Here is a 19,088-nt window from a genome sequence, read left to right on the forward strand (position 1 = left end):
GATGTACTCCTTTCCCAATTTGAAACCAGTCCATTGTTCCATGTCCAGTTCTAACTGTTGCTTCTTGAGCTGCATACAGATTTCTCATGAGGCAGATAAGGTGGTCTAGTGTTCCCATCCCTTTCAGAATTTTCCACAGTTTGTTGTGATCCATACAGTCAAAGGCTTTGGTGTAATCAATAAAGCATAAGTAGATGTTTTTCTGGAATTCTCTTGCTTTTTCTATGATACAGAGGATGTTGGCAATATGATCTCTGGTTCCTCTGCCTTTTCTAAATCCAGCTGGAACACCTAGAAGTTCACGGTTCACATACTGTTGAAGCCTAGCTTGGAGATTTTTGAGCATTACTGTGCTAGCATGTGAGATAAGTGCAATTGTGCGGTAGTTTGAGCATTCTTTGGCATTGCCCTTCTTTGGAATTGAATGAAAACTGACCTTTTCCAGTCCTGTGGCTACTGCTGAATTTTCTAAATTTGCTGGCATATTGAGTGCAGCATTTTCACAGCATCATCTTTTAGGATTTGAAATAGCTCAACTGGAATTCCATCACCTCTACTAGCTTTGCTAGTCGTGATACTTCCTAAGGCCTACTTGACTTTGCATTCTAGGATGTCTGGCTGTAGGTGAGTGATGACACCATCGTGGTTATCCGGGTCATGAAGATCTTTATTGTATTGTTTTCCTTGTCATCTTAATATCTCCTTAATATCTTCTGCTTCTGTTAAGTCCATACCATTTCGGTCCTTTATTATGCCCATCTTTGCATGAAATGTTCCCTTGGTACACCCTTAGGAGGGTCACAAACAGTGAAAGTGAATGTCGCTGAGTCATGTCAGACTCTTTGTGACGGCATGGACTGTACAGTCCATGGAATTCTTTAGGCCGGAATACTGGAGTGGATAGCCTTTCCCTTCTCCAGGGAATCTTCCCAACCCAGGATTGAACCCAGGTCTCTCGCATTGCAGGTGAATTCTTTGCCAGCTGAGCCACAAGGGAAGCCCCTTGTGTAGGAGGGTCACACTGTATATTAATGTGAACATCTCACTTGGCTCTTAGGTGTGATAACAAAATTTTATTTCATAGAATTTTAACATTACTTGCTGATATTTTAATTTATCATCTACTATGTTTCAAGGTTCATTCAGATTGCTTCTTTTAAAGGTTTAAAATATTCAATATCCAGCTGAAGTAGGAAGGCTTCTCCTTTCTCAGTGACTAGGGCATGGTGGGTGGATACGTGGTCCTGGTTTGAGATGATGCTCAGGCACCAAGTTGTTAAGTGCTGGTGATTACACAATATTGATGATCTTTTTAAGATGAAATTTAGTAAATGTTTACTATGTGATAGACCATGCTTTATAGGTATTAGGCTATTTCTTTCAACAACTCCTAGATCAGATGAGAAAATTGAGGCTTAGAGACACTGAGTCATTGTTCAAAGCCCTGTAGCAGCTTGTAAGTGATGGAGGCCACATCTCATGCTTTTAACTTTTAACCATTAGGTATTTCTCCTCTTTGGGTCTGAAAATTGGAGCAACCTCTCTACTTTCTATTGCATGTCAGCTTTTTAGTGCTTTCATGTATACATTCTTTCCATTTATATGCTCCTTGAGGTCATTAACTTCTTTCTAGAGGTTAAATATTTTATTTACTTTGCTATCAATTTATAGGGGCTTCCCTGGTGGCTCAGCAGTAAAGCATCCACAAGCCCATGCAGGAGATGTGGGTTTGATCCCTGGGTGGGGAAGATCCCTGGAGAAGGAAATGGCAACCCACTCCCAATATTCCTTCCTGGGAAGTCCCATGGACAGAGGAGCCTGGGAGCCTACAGTCCATGGGGTCACAAGAGAGTCAGAGAAAACTTAGTGGCTAATCAACAAAATTAGTTTGTAAGGGCTTCTATGTACAGCTGAAGCTGAAATAATCTGAATTAATGCCAAAGTTAATAGTTCAGATACCATCTTATGTCAAAACCATGTTACCTATGAGGACACAGACAGCTGCCTTAAGGGGCGAACACCATGGTGTTCACAGAGAAGCCCCATCATTGCCACCACCACCGCCCACCACTGTTGTTTCAACAGCAACTGTCCGTTCACTAAGCATTTATGTGCCAGGAACCACAGCCACCTGTTTTACACACGTTACCTCAAAACTACATTATACTAACAGAGTAGAGTTATTATCCTTACTTTACAGCTAAAAAAAGGTTATGAAAGAAGACTTGGGTTCCAGATCTTCATGAAGCCTCCATTCTTTTCATAAGGAGATGGACCCTGGAGAAGCCATGTTAAAAATAAATTTTAAAAATGAAGATCCATGTTTGGTCTATAACCTGACATCTCCTTGGCAACTTGGGAGAGTTCTTGGATTTAGGGAGACTAGGGTGAGATCTCACACCATAGCAGCTATTGCAATATCTATAGTTATTGCAATATCTACTGCTTGTAGATATCTGACCAGGCCACCCAAGATGGCTGTTCTCTTGCTCTTATGTACATCTCCTGCTTGACCAGCGCCTGCTTCACCTACATTCTATTCACATGACTGACCTTCCTACATATTGGGTTGGCCACAAAGTTTGTTCAGATATATCATGGAAAAACCTGAGGAACTTTTTGACCAACCCAAATCTTAACCCTGACCCCGCCTCAGCTGGTGACTGTTCTAATTGAAAAATTAGAACATCTCCACCTGATAGCTTCTCAAAGGGCTGGTGAGGGGCCTGCCCCTCTGTTAGTTTCCTTGGTAACCCATGAGCCCAGCTGACATCAATTCCCCCTATAATAGGTAACCTCCTCCCTCCAGCTGAAGGTAAAGTCTGCCGCCATGTCTGCCTTGTCTGCTATCTGCTGCTCACAGTGTCACTCCAGGACCTTGCTTCATACGTGTAAGTTCCCCCATCCGTGAAACCATTGATGTCTCCGTCACTGACTTCAGGCTCTTTCTTCCATCTCAAAGCTGCGGTGTGCCGCCCAGGGGACAGAGAAAACTTTCGTGAGCGCTGAGAATGCTGGGAAATAAGGATGGGGAATGGAAAGCTGCGGGGGTGTCCACTAATGTTTGGGGCCTAAAAGTTCCACGTGAACCCTGGAGTGGCCGTCCGCTAGTATGTGGGGCCCTGGTGTGGCTGTCCTTGATGAGTAGGGGTGCCAAGAGAGTACGGAGAGCTCATAGACACCCCTGAGGCTGTCGTGGAGATATTGGCTGCCGTTATGTTACTGAATTAAGTTGTAGGGACCCTGCTCAGGCCCTAACCTGGCCGAGGCTCTGTGCCTTGGCAAGGAGAATTTTTTTTTTTTCCATTCAAGTTTGAGTAGGCGACTAACAAAACTAAAGGTGAGATGGACACAGCACAGGCTTTATTCAGTGGCCAAAGAATAGAGAAGCGGGAGCTAAGTTCACCTGGAGAAAGGGGTTTAATTTTAAAGACTAAAGACAGAGGAGGAGTGAGGTCAATGACGGGGCATGTGTGTGTGATCAGTCGCTAAGTCCTGTCCAACTCTTTTCGACCCCATGGACGGTGGCCCGACCATGTCCTCTGTCCATGGGATTTCCCAGGTAAGAGTACTGGGGTGGGTAGCCATTTCCTTCTCCAGAGGATCTTCCCCATCCAGGGATCAAACCTGCATCTCCTGCTTGGCAGGCGAATTCTTTACTGCTATACTGCCTAGGAAGCCACGTGCCAAGCAGATGGGGAGGCATACACATTAGTCTACCAGGGAAGGGGCAAGGCTTTCTCTGAGGCAGTGGGGTTCCACCCCCTTTTCATCCTATTTTGGTCTTTAATGTCCAATCATGGCCTTTGGTAGATGTGTCATTTAATACATGAATGTAGTAAAATCAAGGTATAATAAGACTTGGAGTCTGTTAGAAGTTAGATTCGTGGCCATGTTGGTCCCAGCTGGTTCTGTCAGGGTTGTTTTTTTTTTTGTTTGTTTGTTTGTAACTTCCTTATCTCTGGACCCTTTAAGATTTATGTTAACTCCTGCTAAAGGTGGGATGAGTGGTTGGAAGGTTTTGAGCAAAGGCCTGGAGCAGCTCTGACAACAAAGTCTCCCTGTTGCACCTCCTCATTCTTGAGGGGCTCTAAGGGTGAAGGTCTGACTTCTGGAACTGCTCTATGTTGAACATGAGTGTGGTTTTTCCCTGGATAGAGGAGCAGAACTGTTTCCTGACTGGCCTAAAATAAGTCTGATTGTCACCCTGCTGCAGCCCCAGTTGCTGGTGCCCTTGTGTTAGTATTATGTGAAGTCTGATGGCTTCAAGCTATTTGCTAATGAAGTTGACAAGGCTGTTAAAGAGGCAAGGCCCCCAAATAAGCAGGATAATAGCAATTAGTGCGACTAGAAATGAAAGAAGCCAAGTTAAGATGGAGAGGCTCTGTTTGACTGTATTCCAGATGGAGCTTGGATCTGGACCGTGTGTGTCATATCTATGTAACCATTGAGCTTGCTTGTATATCTCATTTATTTGAGTATCACACATGCGCAGTTGCTTTACAACGTCGTGTTGGTTTCTGCTGTACACCAAAGTGAATCAGCCCCATGGATACACATGTCCTCTTCCTTGGATTTCCTTCCCATTTAGGTCACAAAAGAGCATTGAGTAGAATTCCCTGTGCTATACAGTCAGTTATCATTAGTTATCTACTTTATCCATAGTAGTGTATATAGGCCAATCCCAATCTCTCAACTTATCCCTGCTTCCTTCCGTAGTCTCCATATATTTGTTCTTTACATCTGTGTGTCTATTACTGCTTTGCAAATAAGTTCATCTATGCCATTTTTCTAGATTCCACATATATACCTTAATATACAATGTATATTTTTCTGATTTATTTTACTCTGTATAACAGTTTCTAGGTCTATCCACATCTCTGCAAATGACATAATTTTGTTCCTTTTGTGACTGAACAATATTCCCATGTTATCCTTTGTAGTTATGTACCACATCTTCTTTTTCCATATTCTGTTGATGGACATTTAGGTTGTTTCTGTGCCCTGGCTATTGTAAACAGTGCTTCAGTGAACATTGGAGTGCATGTATCTTTTTGAATTATGGTTTTCTTTGGGTATATGCTCAGGAGTGGGATTACTGGGTCACGTGGTCATTCTATTTTTAGTTTTCTAAGGAACCTCTATACTCTTTACCGTTTTCCATTGTAACTACACAGTTTACATTTCTCCCAATAGTGTGCGAGGGTTCCCTTTTCTCCACACCCTCTCCAGCATTTGTTTGTAGAATTTTTGACGATGGCCATCCTGACCAGTGTGAAGTGATACATCACTGTAGTTTTGTTTTAGTAATTTTATTTATTTATTGGTTGTACTGGGTCTTCATTTCTGCTCTCTAGGCTAGGCTAGTGAGGCTATTCTCGGGTCGTGGAGAGTGGGGGCTAGCTTTCATTGCAGTGTGTGGACTTCTCATTTCAGTGGCTTCTCTTGTTGCACAGGCTCTAGGCACACAGGCTGCAGTAGTTGCAGAATGTGGGCTTGCTAATTGCACTGTGAAGCTCTAGGGTGTGCATGCTTCAGTAGTTGCAGCTCACAGGCTCTAGAAATGGGCAGAGAAGTTGTGCATCAGCTTAGTTGCTCCACAGCATCTTCCCCAAACAGGGATTGAACCCCACTCTCCTGCATTGGCTGGTGGATTCTTTATCACTGAGCCATCAGAGAAGCTCCTCACTGTAGTTTTGACTTGCATTTCTCTAATAATTAGCGATACTGAACATCTTTCCATGTGTTTGTTTGCCATCTGTATGTCTTCTTTCGAGAAATTTCTATTTAGGTCTTCTGCCCATCTTTTGATTGGGGTGTTTGGTTTTTTGATACTGTGTTTCCTGAGCTGTTTGTATATTTGGAGATTAACCCCTTGTCAGTTGCTTCATTTGCAAGTAGTTTCTCTCATTCTGAGAGTTGTCTTTCCATGTCATTTATGGTTTCCTTTTGTGCAAAAGCTTGTTTATTTATTTATTTTTATTGCACTGGGTCTTCACTGCTGTGCATGGGGTTTCTCTAGTTATGGTTATGTTGGTTGCTCAGTCATGTCTGACTCTGTGTGACCCCATGGACAGTAGCCCCCCAGGCTCCTCTGTCCATGGAATTTTTCAGGCAAGAATACTGGAGTGGGTTGTCATTCCCTTCTCCAGGGGATCTGCTAACCCGGAGATTGAAATCGGGTCTCCTGCATTGCAGGCATATTCTTTACTGACTGAGCCACCAAGGAAGCCCAGAAATTCCAATACAAAGAAGTTCTTGACCCTAAAACAAAAGTTTGACAGATGAATGTACACTTCTACATTATGTTAAAATGAAATCTCTGTAAGACACCATATTTACATATGTATATATGTATCATTTGAGTCCCACTTAATGGGCTTTTTTACCTGATTGAACAACTGTTCATCTGAACAGTGAGCAGGGTCTACTCTTTGTTGTAGTGCACAGGCTTCTCATTGCCATGGCTTCTCTTGTTGTGGAGCACGGGCTCCAGGGCATGCAAGCTGCAGTAGTTGCAGCACACAAAGCTCAGTAGTTCTGTCACATGGACTTTATTTGCTCTGTAGCGTGTGGAATCTTCCCAGACCAGGGGTTGAATCCATGTCCCCCGCATTGGCAGGCAGATTCTTATCCTCTGTACCACCAAGTACACCTGCTATACAAAAGCTTTTAGGTTTCATTAGGCCCCACTTGTTTATTTTTGTTTTTATTTTCTTTACTCTAGGAAGTGGGTCAAAAAAGATCTTTCTATGTCAGAGTGTCCTGCCTACGTTTTCCTTTTAAGAGTTTTATAGTGTCAGGCCTTATATTTAGTTTTTAATCTATTTTGAGTTTATTCTTAGGTATGGTGTTAAGGGGTTTTCTAGTTTCTTTAACATGTAGCTGTCTAGTTTTCCCAGCACCAATATTGAAGAGACTGCCTTTTCTCCATTGTATAGTCCTGCCTTCTTTGTCAAAGATTAGGTGACCATAGATGTGTAGGTTTATCTCTTGACTTTCTGTCCTGTTCTTCGATCATTCTGTCTTGATTATTGTAGTTTTGTAGTATAGTCTGAGGTCAGGGATATTGATTCCTCCTGCTCCATTTTTCTTTCTCAATCTCAAGATTGTTTTGGCAATTCAGTATTGCTTTGGAAATTCAAGATCTTTTGTGTTTTCATACAAATTGTAAAAATTTTTTCATTCTAATCTATGAAAAATGCCATTGGTAATTTAATAGGGATTACATTGATTCTGTAGATTGCTTATAGTCATTTTCACAATATTGATTCTTCCTATCCAGGAACATGGAATATCTCTCCATCTGTGTATGTCATCTTTCATTTCTTTCATTAGTGTCTTATAATTTTCAGTGTACAGTTCTTTTGTCTCCTTAGGTAAGTTTATTCCTAGATATTTAATTCTTTTTGTTGCAATGGTGAATGGGATTGATTCCTTAATTTCTATTCCTGATTTTTCATTGTTAGTATATAGAAATACAAGTGATTTCTGTGTATTGATTTTGTATCCTGAAACTTTGCTAAATTCACTGATTAGCTCTAGTAATTTTCTGATAGTATCTTTAGGGTTTCCTATGTACACTGTCATGTCATCTGCAAACAGTCAGAGCTTTACTGCTTCTTTTCCAATCTGTATTCCTTTTATTTGTTTTTCTTCTCTGATTGCTGTAGCTAGGACTTCTAGAACTATGTTGAATAATAGTGGTGAAAGTGGACACCCTTGTCTTGTTCCTGATCTTAGGGGGAATGCTTTCAGTTTTTCACCATTGAGAATAATGTTTGCGGTAGTCTTCCATATATGGCCTTTGCTATGTTGAGGTAGGTTCCTTCTATGCCCATTTTTTAAAGAGTTTTAATCATAAATGAGTGCTGAATTTTGTCAAAGGCTTTTTCTGCATCTACTGAGATGATCATATGGTTTTTATCTTTCAATTTGCTAACATGGTGTATCACATTGGTTGATTTGCATATTTAAATTAATTTATTTATTTTAATTGGAGGCTAATTACTTTAAAATATTGTAGTGGTTTTTGCCATACATTGACATGAATCAGCCATGGGTGTACATGTATCCCGCATCCTGAAACCCCCTCCTACCTCCGTCCCCATCCCATTCCTCAGGGTCATCCCAGTGCACCGGCCCTGAGCACCCTGTCTCATGCATCAAACCTGGACTGGTGATCTATTTCATATATGATTTGCATATTTTGAAGAATCCTTGCATTCCTGGAATAAGCTCAGCTTATCATGGTGTATGAGCTTTTTGATGTGTTGCTGAATTCTGTTTGCTAAAATTTTGTTGAGGAGTTTTGCATATTATGTTCATCAGTGATATTGGCCTGTAGTTTTCTTTTTTGTGTTGTCTTTGTCTGGTTTTGGTATCAGGGTGTTGGTGGCCTCGTAGAATGAGTTTGGAAATGTTCCTTCCTCTGTAATTTTTTGAAAGAGCTTTAAAAGGATAGGGCATTAGCTCTTCTCTAAATGTTTGATAGAATTTTCCTGTGAAGTCATCTTGCCCTGGGCTTTTGTTTTAGGGGAGGTTTTTGACCACAGCTTCAATTTCAGTGCTTTTAATTGGCTTGTTCATAATTTCTATTTCTTCCTGCTTCAGTCTTGGAAGATTGAACTTTTCTAAGAATTTGTCCATTTCTTCCAGGTTATCCATTTTATTGCCATATCATTGTTCTTAATAGTCTCTTGGAATCCTTTTTATTCTGCGTTGTCTGTTGTAACCTCTCCTTTTCCATTTCTAATTTTGTTGATTTGATTCTTCTCTCTCTTTTTCTTTTTTTCTGATGAGTCTGACTAAAGGTTTGTCAATTTTGTTTATCTTCTCAAAGAACCAGCTTTTAGTTTTATTAATCTTTACTATTGTTTCTTTCATTTCTTTCTCATTTATTTCTGCTCAGATCGTTATGATTTCTTCCCTTATACTAATTTTTTTTTTTTTTTTTTGGTTCTTTTTTTTTTTTGGTTCTTTTTTTTTCCAGTTGTTTTAGGTGTAAAGTTAGGTTGTCTTTTTTTTTTTTTTTCATTTATTTTTATTAGTTGGAGGCTAATTACTTTACAGTATTGTACTGGTTTTTGCCATACATTGACATGAATCAGCCATGGATTTACATGTGTTCCCCATCCTGATCCCCCTCCCACCTCCCTCCCCATCCCATCCCTCTAGGTCTTCCCAGTGTACCAGCCCTGAGCACTTGTCTCACACATCCAACCTGGGCTGGAGATCTGCTTCACACTTGATAATATACATGTTTCAATGCTATTCTCTCAGATCATGTTTTTCTTGTTTCTTGAGGTAGGACTGTATTTCTATAAATGTCCCTCTTAGAACTGCTTTTGCTGCATCCCATAGACTTTAAGTTGTCGTGTTTTCATTGTCACTTGTTTCTAGAAATATTTGATTTCCCTTTTTATTTCTTCACTAATCTGTTGGTTATTTAGAAACGTGTTGCTTAATCTCCATGTCTTTGTGTTTCTTATAGTTTTTTTCTTGTAATTGATATCTAGTCTCATAGTGTATGGTTGGAGAAGATGCTTGATACGATTTCAATTTTCTTAAATTTACTGAGGTTTGATATGTGACCCAAGATGTTGTCTATCCTGGAGAATGCTCCATGTGCACTTGAGAAGAAAGTGTATTCTTCTGCATTTGGATGGAATGTCCTCTTGGGTATCAATGAGATCCATCTCATCTAAAGTATCATTAAAACTTGTGCTTCCTTGTTAATTTTCTATTTTGGTGATCTGTCCATTGGTGTGAGTGCAGTGTTAAAGTATCCGACTATTATTGTGTTACTGTCAATGTCTCCTTTTATGTCTGTTAGTGCTTGTCTTATATATTGAGGTGCTACTGTGTTAGGTGCATAGATATTTACAAGTGTTATGTCTTCCTCTTGGATTGATCCCTTGATCATTACGTAGTGTCCTTCCTTATCGCTTGTAGTCTTCTTTATTTTAAGGTCTATTTTGTCTGATATCAGGATTGCTACTCCAGCTTTCTTGTGCTTCCCATTTGCATGGAATATATTTTTCCATTCTCTCACTTTCAGTCTATATGTGTCTTGAGGTCTGAAGTAGGTTTGTTGTAGACAGCATATATATGGGTCTTGTTTTTGTGTCCATTCAGCCAGTCTGTGTCTTTTGGTTGGAGTATTTAATTCTTTTACATTTAAAGTAATTATTGATATATATGTTCCTATTGCCATTTCCTTAATTGTTTGGGGTTGATTTTGTAGATCTTTTTCTTCTCTTGTATTTCTTGACTATATAAGCCCCTTTAATATTTGTTGTAAAGCTGGTTTTGTGGTACTGAATTCTCTTAACTTTTGCTTGTCTGAAAAGCTTTTATTTCTCCATCAATTTTGAATGAGATCCTTGCTGGGTAGTACAGTAATCTTGGTTGTAGATTTTTCCCTTTCAATGTAAAAAGCAGAGACATTACTTTGCCAACAAAGGTCTGTCTCGTCAAAGCTATGGTTTTTCTAGCAGTCGTGTGTGGATGTGAGTGTTGGACCATAAGGAAAGCTGAGCACCAAAGAATTGATGCTTTTGAACTGTGGTGTTGGAGAAGACTCTTGAGAGTCCCTTGGACTGCAAGGAGATCCAACCAGTCTATCCTAAAGGAGATCAGTCCTGAATATTCATTGAGAGGACTGATGTTGAAGCTGAAACTCCAATACTTTGGACACCTGATACAAAGAGCTGACTCATTTGAAAAGACTCTGATGTTGGGAAAGATTGAAGGTGGGAGAAGGGGACGACAGAGGATGAGATGGTTGGATGGCATCACCAACTCAATGGACATGAGTCTGAGTAAACTCCGGGAGTTGGTGATGGACAGGGAGGCCTGGTGTGCTACAGTCCATGGGGTCGCAAAGAGTCAGACACTGCACTGAACTGATACAGAGAACAAACCATACAAATACTTGGTGTGTCCACCCTGACTGGTCATCAAATATCAAACCATGTAATGCAACTGCTTACTGCAAAAGCTATGCAGAGGAACACAGTTTTAATGTTTTATTTTGATCTAGTTTTATATTTACAGAAGTTCAAAGAACTTGTGTTTTGCTCTTTTCCAGATTTACCAATTATTAATATTTTGCTGCATTTGCTTTATCATGTGTTCTTTTTTCTGAACCACTGGAGAGCACTTTGTTGACATCTTGTCTCTTTATCTAGAAATATTTCAGTGTTTATTCCCTAAGAACAAGCACTTTCAAAATAAATTTTTATAAATTTTTATCAACACATAATGTTAACATAAAAACCATCAAAATAAATTTTAAGAAGTGCTAACTACAAAGAAAAATACTCTGCCTTCGTTTCACACAGGAGGAAAATCTGGACCTGTTTTGCTTACTGTGATATTCCCAGATCTGCCGAAGGGCCTGGCTTTTTTTTTTTTTTTTAAAGAGTCATTTATTTATTTTTGGCTGCTTCAGGTCTTCATTACTGGGTGTAGGCTTTCTCTAGTTGCTGTGGTTGTGGGGGAGCTATGCTTCATTGCAGTGTGCAGGCTTCTCATTATGGCAGCGTTCTTGTTGCGGATCACAGGCTCCAGGGTTGGGCTCAGTAGTTGTGGCACATAGGCTTAGTTGCTCTGCCGCATGTGGGATCTTTTGGACCAGGGATCGAACCTGTGTCCCCTGCACTGGCAGGTAGATTCTTCGCCAACTGACCACCAGGGAAGCCCCACAGCAGGTCTTCAATAAATACTGTTAACATCTACATGTGATGTTGTGATACTACAGTAACCACATTTCTAAGCAAAGTATTTCCAAAATAAAGCAAAGACAATGACAGCATAATATTCAGTCATTTCTTTATTATTAATACCAATGATTAGTAATTAACCAGTTATAAAAGAGTAAAAGACTTCCAATGTAAAGGACTGATGGGAAATTACCTTTTTAAGATGAGACAAACAGGTTAGAATGTAAGTAAGTGGGATTTTGGTCCCCCTCTGGGCCACCTGCAGGGACCTGCTCTCTCCTCACAGGTAGCGGTTCCTGATGTATTCTCGATACATGGAGGTGTCTTCTTTCCCCAGGGGCTGCATGATACCTTGACTGGCCTGGATGTGTGCGTGGAAGATCTCTGTAGACTTTCTGTCTACTTTTGGAGGCTGAACCTCATAGATGTTGTCTTGGGAGAAAGCGGAGATGGGTGTTCTATAGAAGAGAAGGGAGGACAGAGCAACATTAAAGAAAATAAAGGACCACAGGGACCTGTGACCTCAAGAGAGTTTGAGAGTCACTGACCTTGAACAAGTGAACTTAGTAACAAGCAGTGGTAGTGACCTCATGGCTGGCTTCCTCCCCTGCGTGGAGGACAGCACAAACAGTGCCTGCCCAGGGAGCTTTCCCCTGTGTAGGCTGGGTGGGCCCCCCCTCCTTTGTTCCTGCAGCCTGGAGCACACCCATGTCTGTGTGCCCACCTGCCTCTCTCCCAGGACTCAACTTTAAATGGGGGCTGGACAGACATTTTGCTCCCTTTCCCTGTTATCTGGTCTGTACCCAGTAGTTTGTTTTTCTTACAGAAGACTTAGGAGGAATCAGTGAAGTATGGGATACTAATGTTTTCTACCTCACACATTGATGGCAGGAGTAAAGGAGTTTATATCAGTAAAGTTCTCCCTTAGCCTAGTGCCTGGCACACTATTAGTGCTCAGTAAAAGTAAACTATTGTTAACAATTACCAGTGCATAATTCCTTATCTGCAATTCAGAAATCCTCAGAGCTGTAATAACCAAACATGACTTTGCCAGCAAAACCTGACCCAACTGAAACTCATCTGGCAGTACAACATGCAAGTCATCCCATTTCACGTGAATATTAATGTGTTTAGTTATCAGCCTCAGATCATGCAGGGGATATTCTTATAAGGTTGCTAACACCCCCAAAATTCTGAATTGTGAAACACATCTGGCTTTAGGCTTTTTAGATGAAAAGTTGGAAATCTGTAATAGGCAGCTTCCTTCCTTTCTGGGATGATTTGAAAAGCACCCAAGAACCTGTCAATTCAAAAGCATCCCTCTATTCCCGCCCCACCTAACCTGCCATAGAGCTCGAAATTTCCATCCACCCTTGGGGAAGGCACTATCTCCAAAAAAGACGTTGTCAAAGTGTAGCTGGGTGCCTGACACATCCTCAGTTCATTGCAGTGTGAACACCTGCTAGTTACTGTATCTTTGGCTGGGGGCAGGCCCTCTAGGAATGAGTCAACCACCAAATTAGGTGAGCTGCAGAGTGAGTGTGCATGGAAGGTCAAGATGAGGCCATGGGTAGGCGAGGATGGTAAGCTAGACTTTGTGAGGGACTGGGGGTACAATGACAACACACTCCACCACTTAGCCCAGGGCTGGCCCTGCAGGGGGAAGGGATAGTTCTTCACTTCAGAGTACTAAGATAACAGAGAAAACATCTGGAGAATCTGTCCTGCTGAGCTGGGACCTCAGCCATGCTCATGCACATCTTATCAGGGGAACAGAAAGGCATCCCAGATGCCTGGCTGTTGAGTTGGTGGGACCCTTGGAGCTGGGGCAGGAAGGCGGGATTCCCTGCAGTCAGAAGCAGAAATGAACCTCAAATGCAGCTAGGTCTGTACTTGCAATGTCAGCATTTTGTGGGACACTAGGCAGGTGCAGTGAGTGGCACACAGTCGGAGACAAGAGTTGTAGTAAAGCCAAACTTGGGTCTTTCTTACTTAGGGCTTCCCTGGTGGCTCAGATGGTAAAGAGTCTACCTGCAGTGTGGGAGACCCAGATTCGATACCTAGGTCAAGAATATCTGGGAGAAGGAAATGGCAACCCGCTCCAGTATTCTTGCCTGGAAAATCCCATGAACAGAGAAGCCTGGCGAGCTACAGTTCATGGGGTCCCAAAGAGTTGGACATGACTGAGTGATTTTATTCTCTTTCTTACTCTTCTAAAAAAAGTCACGTTATCTCCCTGTACTTTGCCTTTAGAAAACTAACACATCCTGCCATGGCTGGAGACTCTGCTTTAAAAATGGCTTTGAAATAAAATATAACTCAAGGCGGAATGTGCTTTCTGGAAGTCAACCTCAACTGTTTGACCTTGGGGGTAACATAGTTAAACTCAAATTTGGTAAATGGTTTATGAAATACTCCCATTTTTCCAAAGCACTATAATAATTTCACATAATCTTAGACTATATCCTTACATAAGGAATAAAAACCAAAGGATATAGCGATTTACTTAAAATTTAAAAAAATTAAATGCCAAGGTGAAAGAATCTTGAGATGTCTGAATCTCAGTTTGAATGCCAGCTTGGCAGCAGTGCTTTTCTTCAAAATACAAGTTAGTTATTCAAACATCTGTGCTTAACATGAGGAATAACAGGGATGATTAATATGTGAACTCTTCTCAATTTTCCCTCACAAAAACATAGCAACTCCTCAGTCATTTACACAATTCAAAGCAAGATGCTAAAATCTTTTAATAGTTCATAATATTCAAGGTCAAGCCATTTTAACTTGAACCCTCTAAAAGGGGGTTCCACCCTCTTACACCGTTGGTGGGAATACTAACTAGTACAGCCGCTATGGAGAACAGTGTGGAGATTTCTTAAAAAACTGGAAATAGAACTGCCATATGACCCAGCAATACCACTTCTGGGCATGCACACTGAGGAAACCAGATCTGAAAGAGACACGTGCACCCCAATGTTCATCGCAGCACTGTTTATAATAGCTAGGACATGGAAGCAACCTAGATGCCCATCAGCAGACGACTGGATAAGGAAGCTGTGGTACATATACACCATGGAATATTACTCAGCCATTAAAAAGAATACATTTGAATCAGTTCTAATGAGACGGATGAAACTGGAGCGCATTATACAGAGTGAAGTAAGCCAGAAAGATAAAGACCAATACAGTATACTAACGCATATATATGGAATTTAGAAAGATGGTAACAATAACCCTATATGCAAAACAGAAAAAGAGATACAGATGTACAGAACAGAATTTTGAACTCTGTGGGAGAAGGCGAGGGTGGGATGTTTTGAGAGAACAGCATCGAAACATGTATATTATCTAGGGTGAAACAGATCACCAGCCCAGGCTGGATGCATGAGACAAGTGCTCGGGCCTGGTGCACTGGGAAGACCCAGAGGGATCGGGTGGAGAGGGAGGTGGGGGGGGGGGGGGATTGGGATGGGGAATACATGTAAATCCATGGCTGATTCATGTCAATGTATGACAAAAACCACTACAATATTGTAATGTAATTAGCCTACAACTAATAAAAATAAATGAAAAAAAAAATAAAAGGGGGTTCCATTAGTGGTTTTAGAGATTGCCATCAAAGTGCCAGCCACAGCAACACCTCCTGTACCACACCATCCACACCGGTCTAGCGTCTACACCCTCCATTGTACAGATGAGACACTTGAAGTCAATTTAAAAATGGAACTAATGGCTTCTGTTCTTTGACGCCAGACCTTTGCCTGGAATCCTGTGTACATTAACCAAGAGCTTTCTGGCAGGCATCACACCAGAGAGGTACCATCTGGGAACTAAACCTTAATGCAAGTGAGAAAGGGAGAATCCAGGTCATTGTTTTGTCCTTCAGAAGCTCAGCCGAGTACCCGGGTGGGCAGGCTGGAGGGAGAGCAGCAGGGCTGGGTCAACCACGAATGGGGCCACAGAACAGCTGCTTCCACCCAGTGCAAGGGTTTATCAGGGGTCCTCACTCTACTCAGTAAACGGTATCACTGCCGTGTGGAATAATGAAAAATGCATTACAAAGACTCGAAATGTGAAATGTCCAACCTCAGCTTTTAATGGTATCAGACTGAGTGGCAGGTGGGTTTAGGGCTCCAGCACTACCTCAGTGTGGTTTCAAAACAATGTAGGGAGTCAGAAAATGCATCAATCAGCCCTTTTGTCTTTTTCATTCAGACAAGATTCAAAGTCTACATTAAACAATGAAACTGTAATGTTAGAATGTTTATTATTGGATTTGGGCCAGAAAGAAGCTTAAGACATACCCAACACTTTTGACATGATCAGAAAGAGGAACAGGAAGAAAGGGATTTACAAAAAACCCTTTGTTTCCTCATTGTACTCGCACATCAAGAAACCCATACCAATGAGCTCCTCCTGGTCTTAAGGCAGTGGTTCTTCAGGTATGGTCGTCAGACCAGCGGCGTCTGTGTCACCTGGGAATGTGTTAGAAATACAAATTCTCAGGCCCTACTCCAGGCCTACTGAATCAGAAACTCCGGGGATGAGGCCCAGCAAAGGTGTTTAGTGACGGGCTCTCCAGGTGATTTTGCTACTCATTATTTTTTGGGCTCCAAAATCACTGCAGATGGTGACTGCAGCCATGAAATTAAAAGACACTTACTCCTTGGAAGGAAAGTTATGACCAACCTAGATAGCATATTGAAAAGCAGAGACATTACTTTGTCAACAAAGGTCCATCTGGTCAAGGCTATGGTTTTTCCAGTGGTCATGTATGGATGTGAGAGGTGTACCATAAAGAGGGCTGAGTGCAGAAGAATTGATGCTTTTGAACTGTGGTGTTGGAGAAGACTCTTGAGAGTCCCTTGGACTGCAAGGAGATCCAACCAGTCTTTCCTAAGGGAAATCAGTCCTGGGTGTTCATTGGAAGGACTGACATTAAAGCTGAAACTCCAGTGTTTTGGCCACCTAATGCGAAGAGCTGACTCATTTGAAAAGACCCTGATGTTGGGAAAGATTGAAGGCAGGAGGAGAAGGGGACGACAGAGGATGAGATGGTTAGATGGCATTACCGACCCAATGGACATGAGTTTGAGTAAACTCCGGGAGTTGGTGATGGACAGGGAGGCCTGGCGTGCTGTGGTTCATGGGGTCGCAAAGTGTCAGACACTACTGAGCAACTGAACTGAATTCAAAGGTTGAGAATCTTTGGTCTGAGACCAAACTGTAATCTAAAATGCTAAATAAATTCTTATTTGCAGTGAGTCAACAGCACTGAACATTTTAAAGTAGGAATTTCTTCTTAAATGATGTCCTACCACCAGCCCTACATTAAGCAGGCATCATTTAACAGTTAACTGTAAAGATATAAGTAGCAATATTCCATTTCTCAATGAGGAGACACTTGATTCCCCTGTTGGCTTATGCAAGGCAAGGAGGAAACATAAAAACATCCAAGACCCTCACAAGGGGGTGCTGGCGGGCACCTTGTCTCTGAGGGCACTGGAAAGGGATGGAGGTAATCCTAATAACACTTCCAACATTATGTGCGTTAGTCTTTTTATTAGGTTAAACGGCCTTTGTTTCTGAGTGAAAAGACCAGTATTTCAACACTAAGTGATGTGGAAATTGTGAGACTATTTTCTTATTCATTCCAGTAGAGAGAGACGGCTTATTATTGTGCTTTTATAGTGGGAAAAAAAGGTTCCACGTTTCTCTCCTGTCCATTAACAGAATTATTGTTTTTGGCTTCTCCTCACAGTCCTCTTCAAATCCTAGCAGTCTTTTTGGAGACGAAATACTATTGCAAATTTGCAGGCTCATTTCTCTTATCTACAAAACCAAGGCCCATTTTCAGGGGGTCTCTGTATCTCCCCTCAAGGAATGTTGCAGTCTTAACTAGTTCATTTATGCACTGCCGAACCCACTCAATGCACCGAAGATTATGACACTTAGCCTTAACTGCTTCACCGTGGTAAAGTACCCACCTGTCAATGCAGGAGACATGGGGGTTGGGTTGGGAAGATCCCCTGGAGTAGGAAATGGCAACACACTCCAGGATTCTTGCCTAGAAAACTCCAAGGACAGAGGAGCCTGGTGGGCTACCGTCCATGGGGTAGTAAAGAGTCGGACACAACTGAGCACACACACGCACACATGAGAAACACTTTAGGCAGAAATTCATTAGACACACTACATGTTTTTAAAGAAGATCCTTATTGGTGCCCTTTTTTGCTCTATCTTCTTTCTTTCTAAAATATATTTATTTGGCTGCTCTAGGCCTTAGTCGCGACACACAGGATCTTCAATTTTCATTGTGGCATGTGGGATCTAGTTCCCTGACTAGGGATCGAACATAGGCTCCCTGCATTGGGAGTAGGGAGTCTTAGCCATTGGGCCACCAGGGAAGTCCTTATGCCCTTTCTTAAATATGCTGTTACTTGTTTGCTTATAATGTGACCATGTACTAAAATATCTGTATCTTATACTTGGATGTGTAACTAATGTTTGAGTCCCTTTAAAAGTTCCTATTGATGACTTCTAACTTAAACCTATTGAGTACCCACCAATACTTTGGCCACCTGATGTGAAGAGCTGACTCATCTGAGAAGACCCTGATGCTGGGAAAGATTGAGGGCAGGAGGAGAAGGGGATGACAGAGGATGAGATAGTTGGATGGCATCACCGACTCAATGGACATGGGTTTGCGTGGACTCCGCAGTTGGTGATGGAGAGGGAGGCCTGGCCTGCTATGGTTCATGGGGTCGCAGAGTCGGACACGACTGAGCAACTGAACTGAACTGAAGCATTTGTTGATTTGACAAGAAAATATTTAACTGGTCAGATTGAAATGTTTTCTGGATTTAGTAATGTCATGATGATTTGTGGTTGGTCATAGAAGAATTAGACAATACTTGCATAATTTCAATAATCTTATACTTGTGATACTTTTCCAACATGCTGAAATCTTATACTTTTTCTACAATGAGCATTTTGTCACACACCAAATCCATTTGGCTTTTCCAGAAAATTTAGTAATGGTTCTAAGCACACGATATATTTCCCCCCTGTTGCTACCACAAACACCAAGTTTTCCCAAGTTGCTGCTTTCACATCACCAAATGGTTCTCTGTTGTTCATGACTGAGTGACAAAATTAAAAGAATATTTCAGTTGAAGAGGCCCTTATGTAAGACCCTGTCCAATGTCCAATAGCCTTACTTGCAGACAATGGCCATTAGGTCATTCATCTCATTACTTTCCCGTTATCTACTTTCTGAGAGAAATCAATCATAAGGGCAGGATCAAAGTTAATCAGATGCCTTGGTCTCAGTGGGGCAAAAACCTCAGCAAATGTCTTAAG

General features: G+C 41.5%; 1 protein-coding gene across 1 annotated transcript in view; it reads right to left on the minus strand.

The window, feature by feature from the left end:
• Nucleotides 1-11,818: 11,818 nt before the first annotated feature.
• FIG4 (FIG4 phosphoinositide 5-phosphatase) overlaps nt 11,819-19,088 on the minus strand; it is a 169,879-nt gene continuing 162,609 nt past the window's right edge. The window contains exon 23 of the mRNA XM_061131543.1: nt 11,819-12,184. Coding sequence (XP_060987526.1) covers nt 12,007-12,184 — 178 coding nt within the window. The 3' untranslated portion in view covers nt 11,819-12,006. The remainder of the gene's footprint in view (nt 12,185-19,088) is intronic.

The sequence above is a fragment of the Dama dama genome, chromosome 28, assembly GCF_033118175.1.
Source record: "Dama dama isolate Ldn47 chromosome 28, ASM3311817v1, whole genome shotgun sequence".
Lineage (NCBI taxonomy): Eukaryota > Metazoa > Chordata > Mammalia > Artiodactyla > Cervidae > Dama > Dama dama.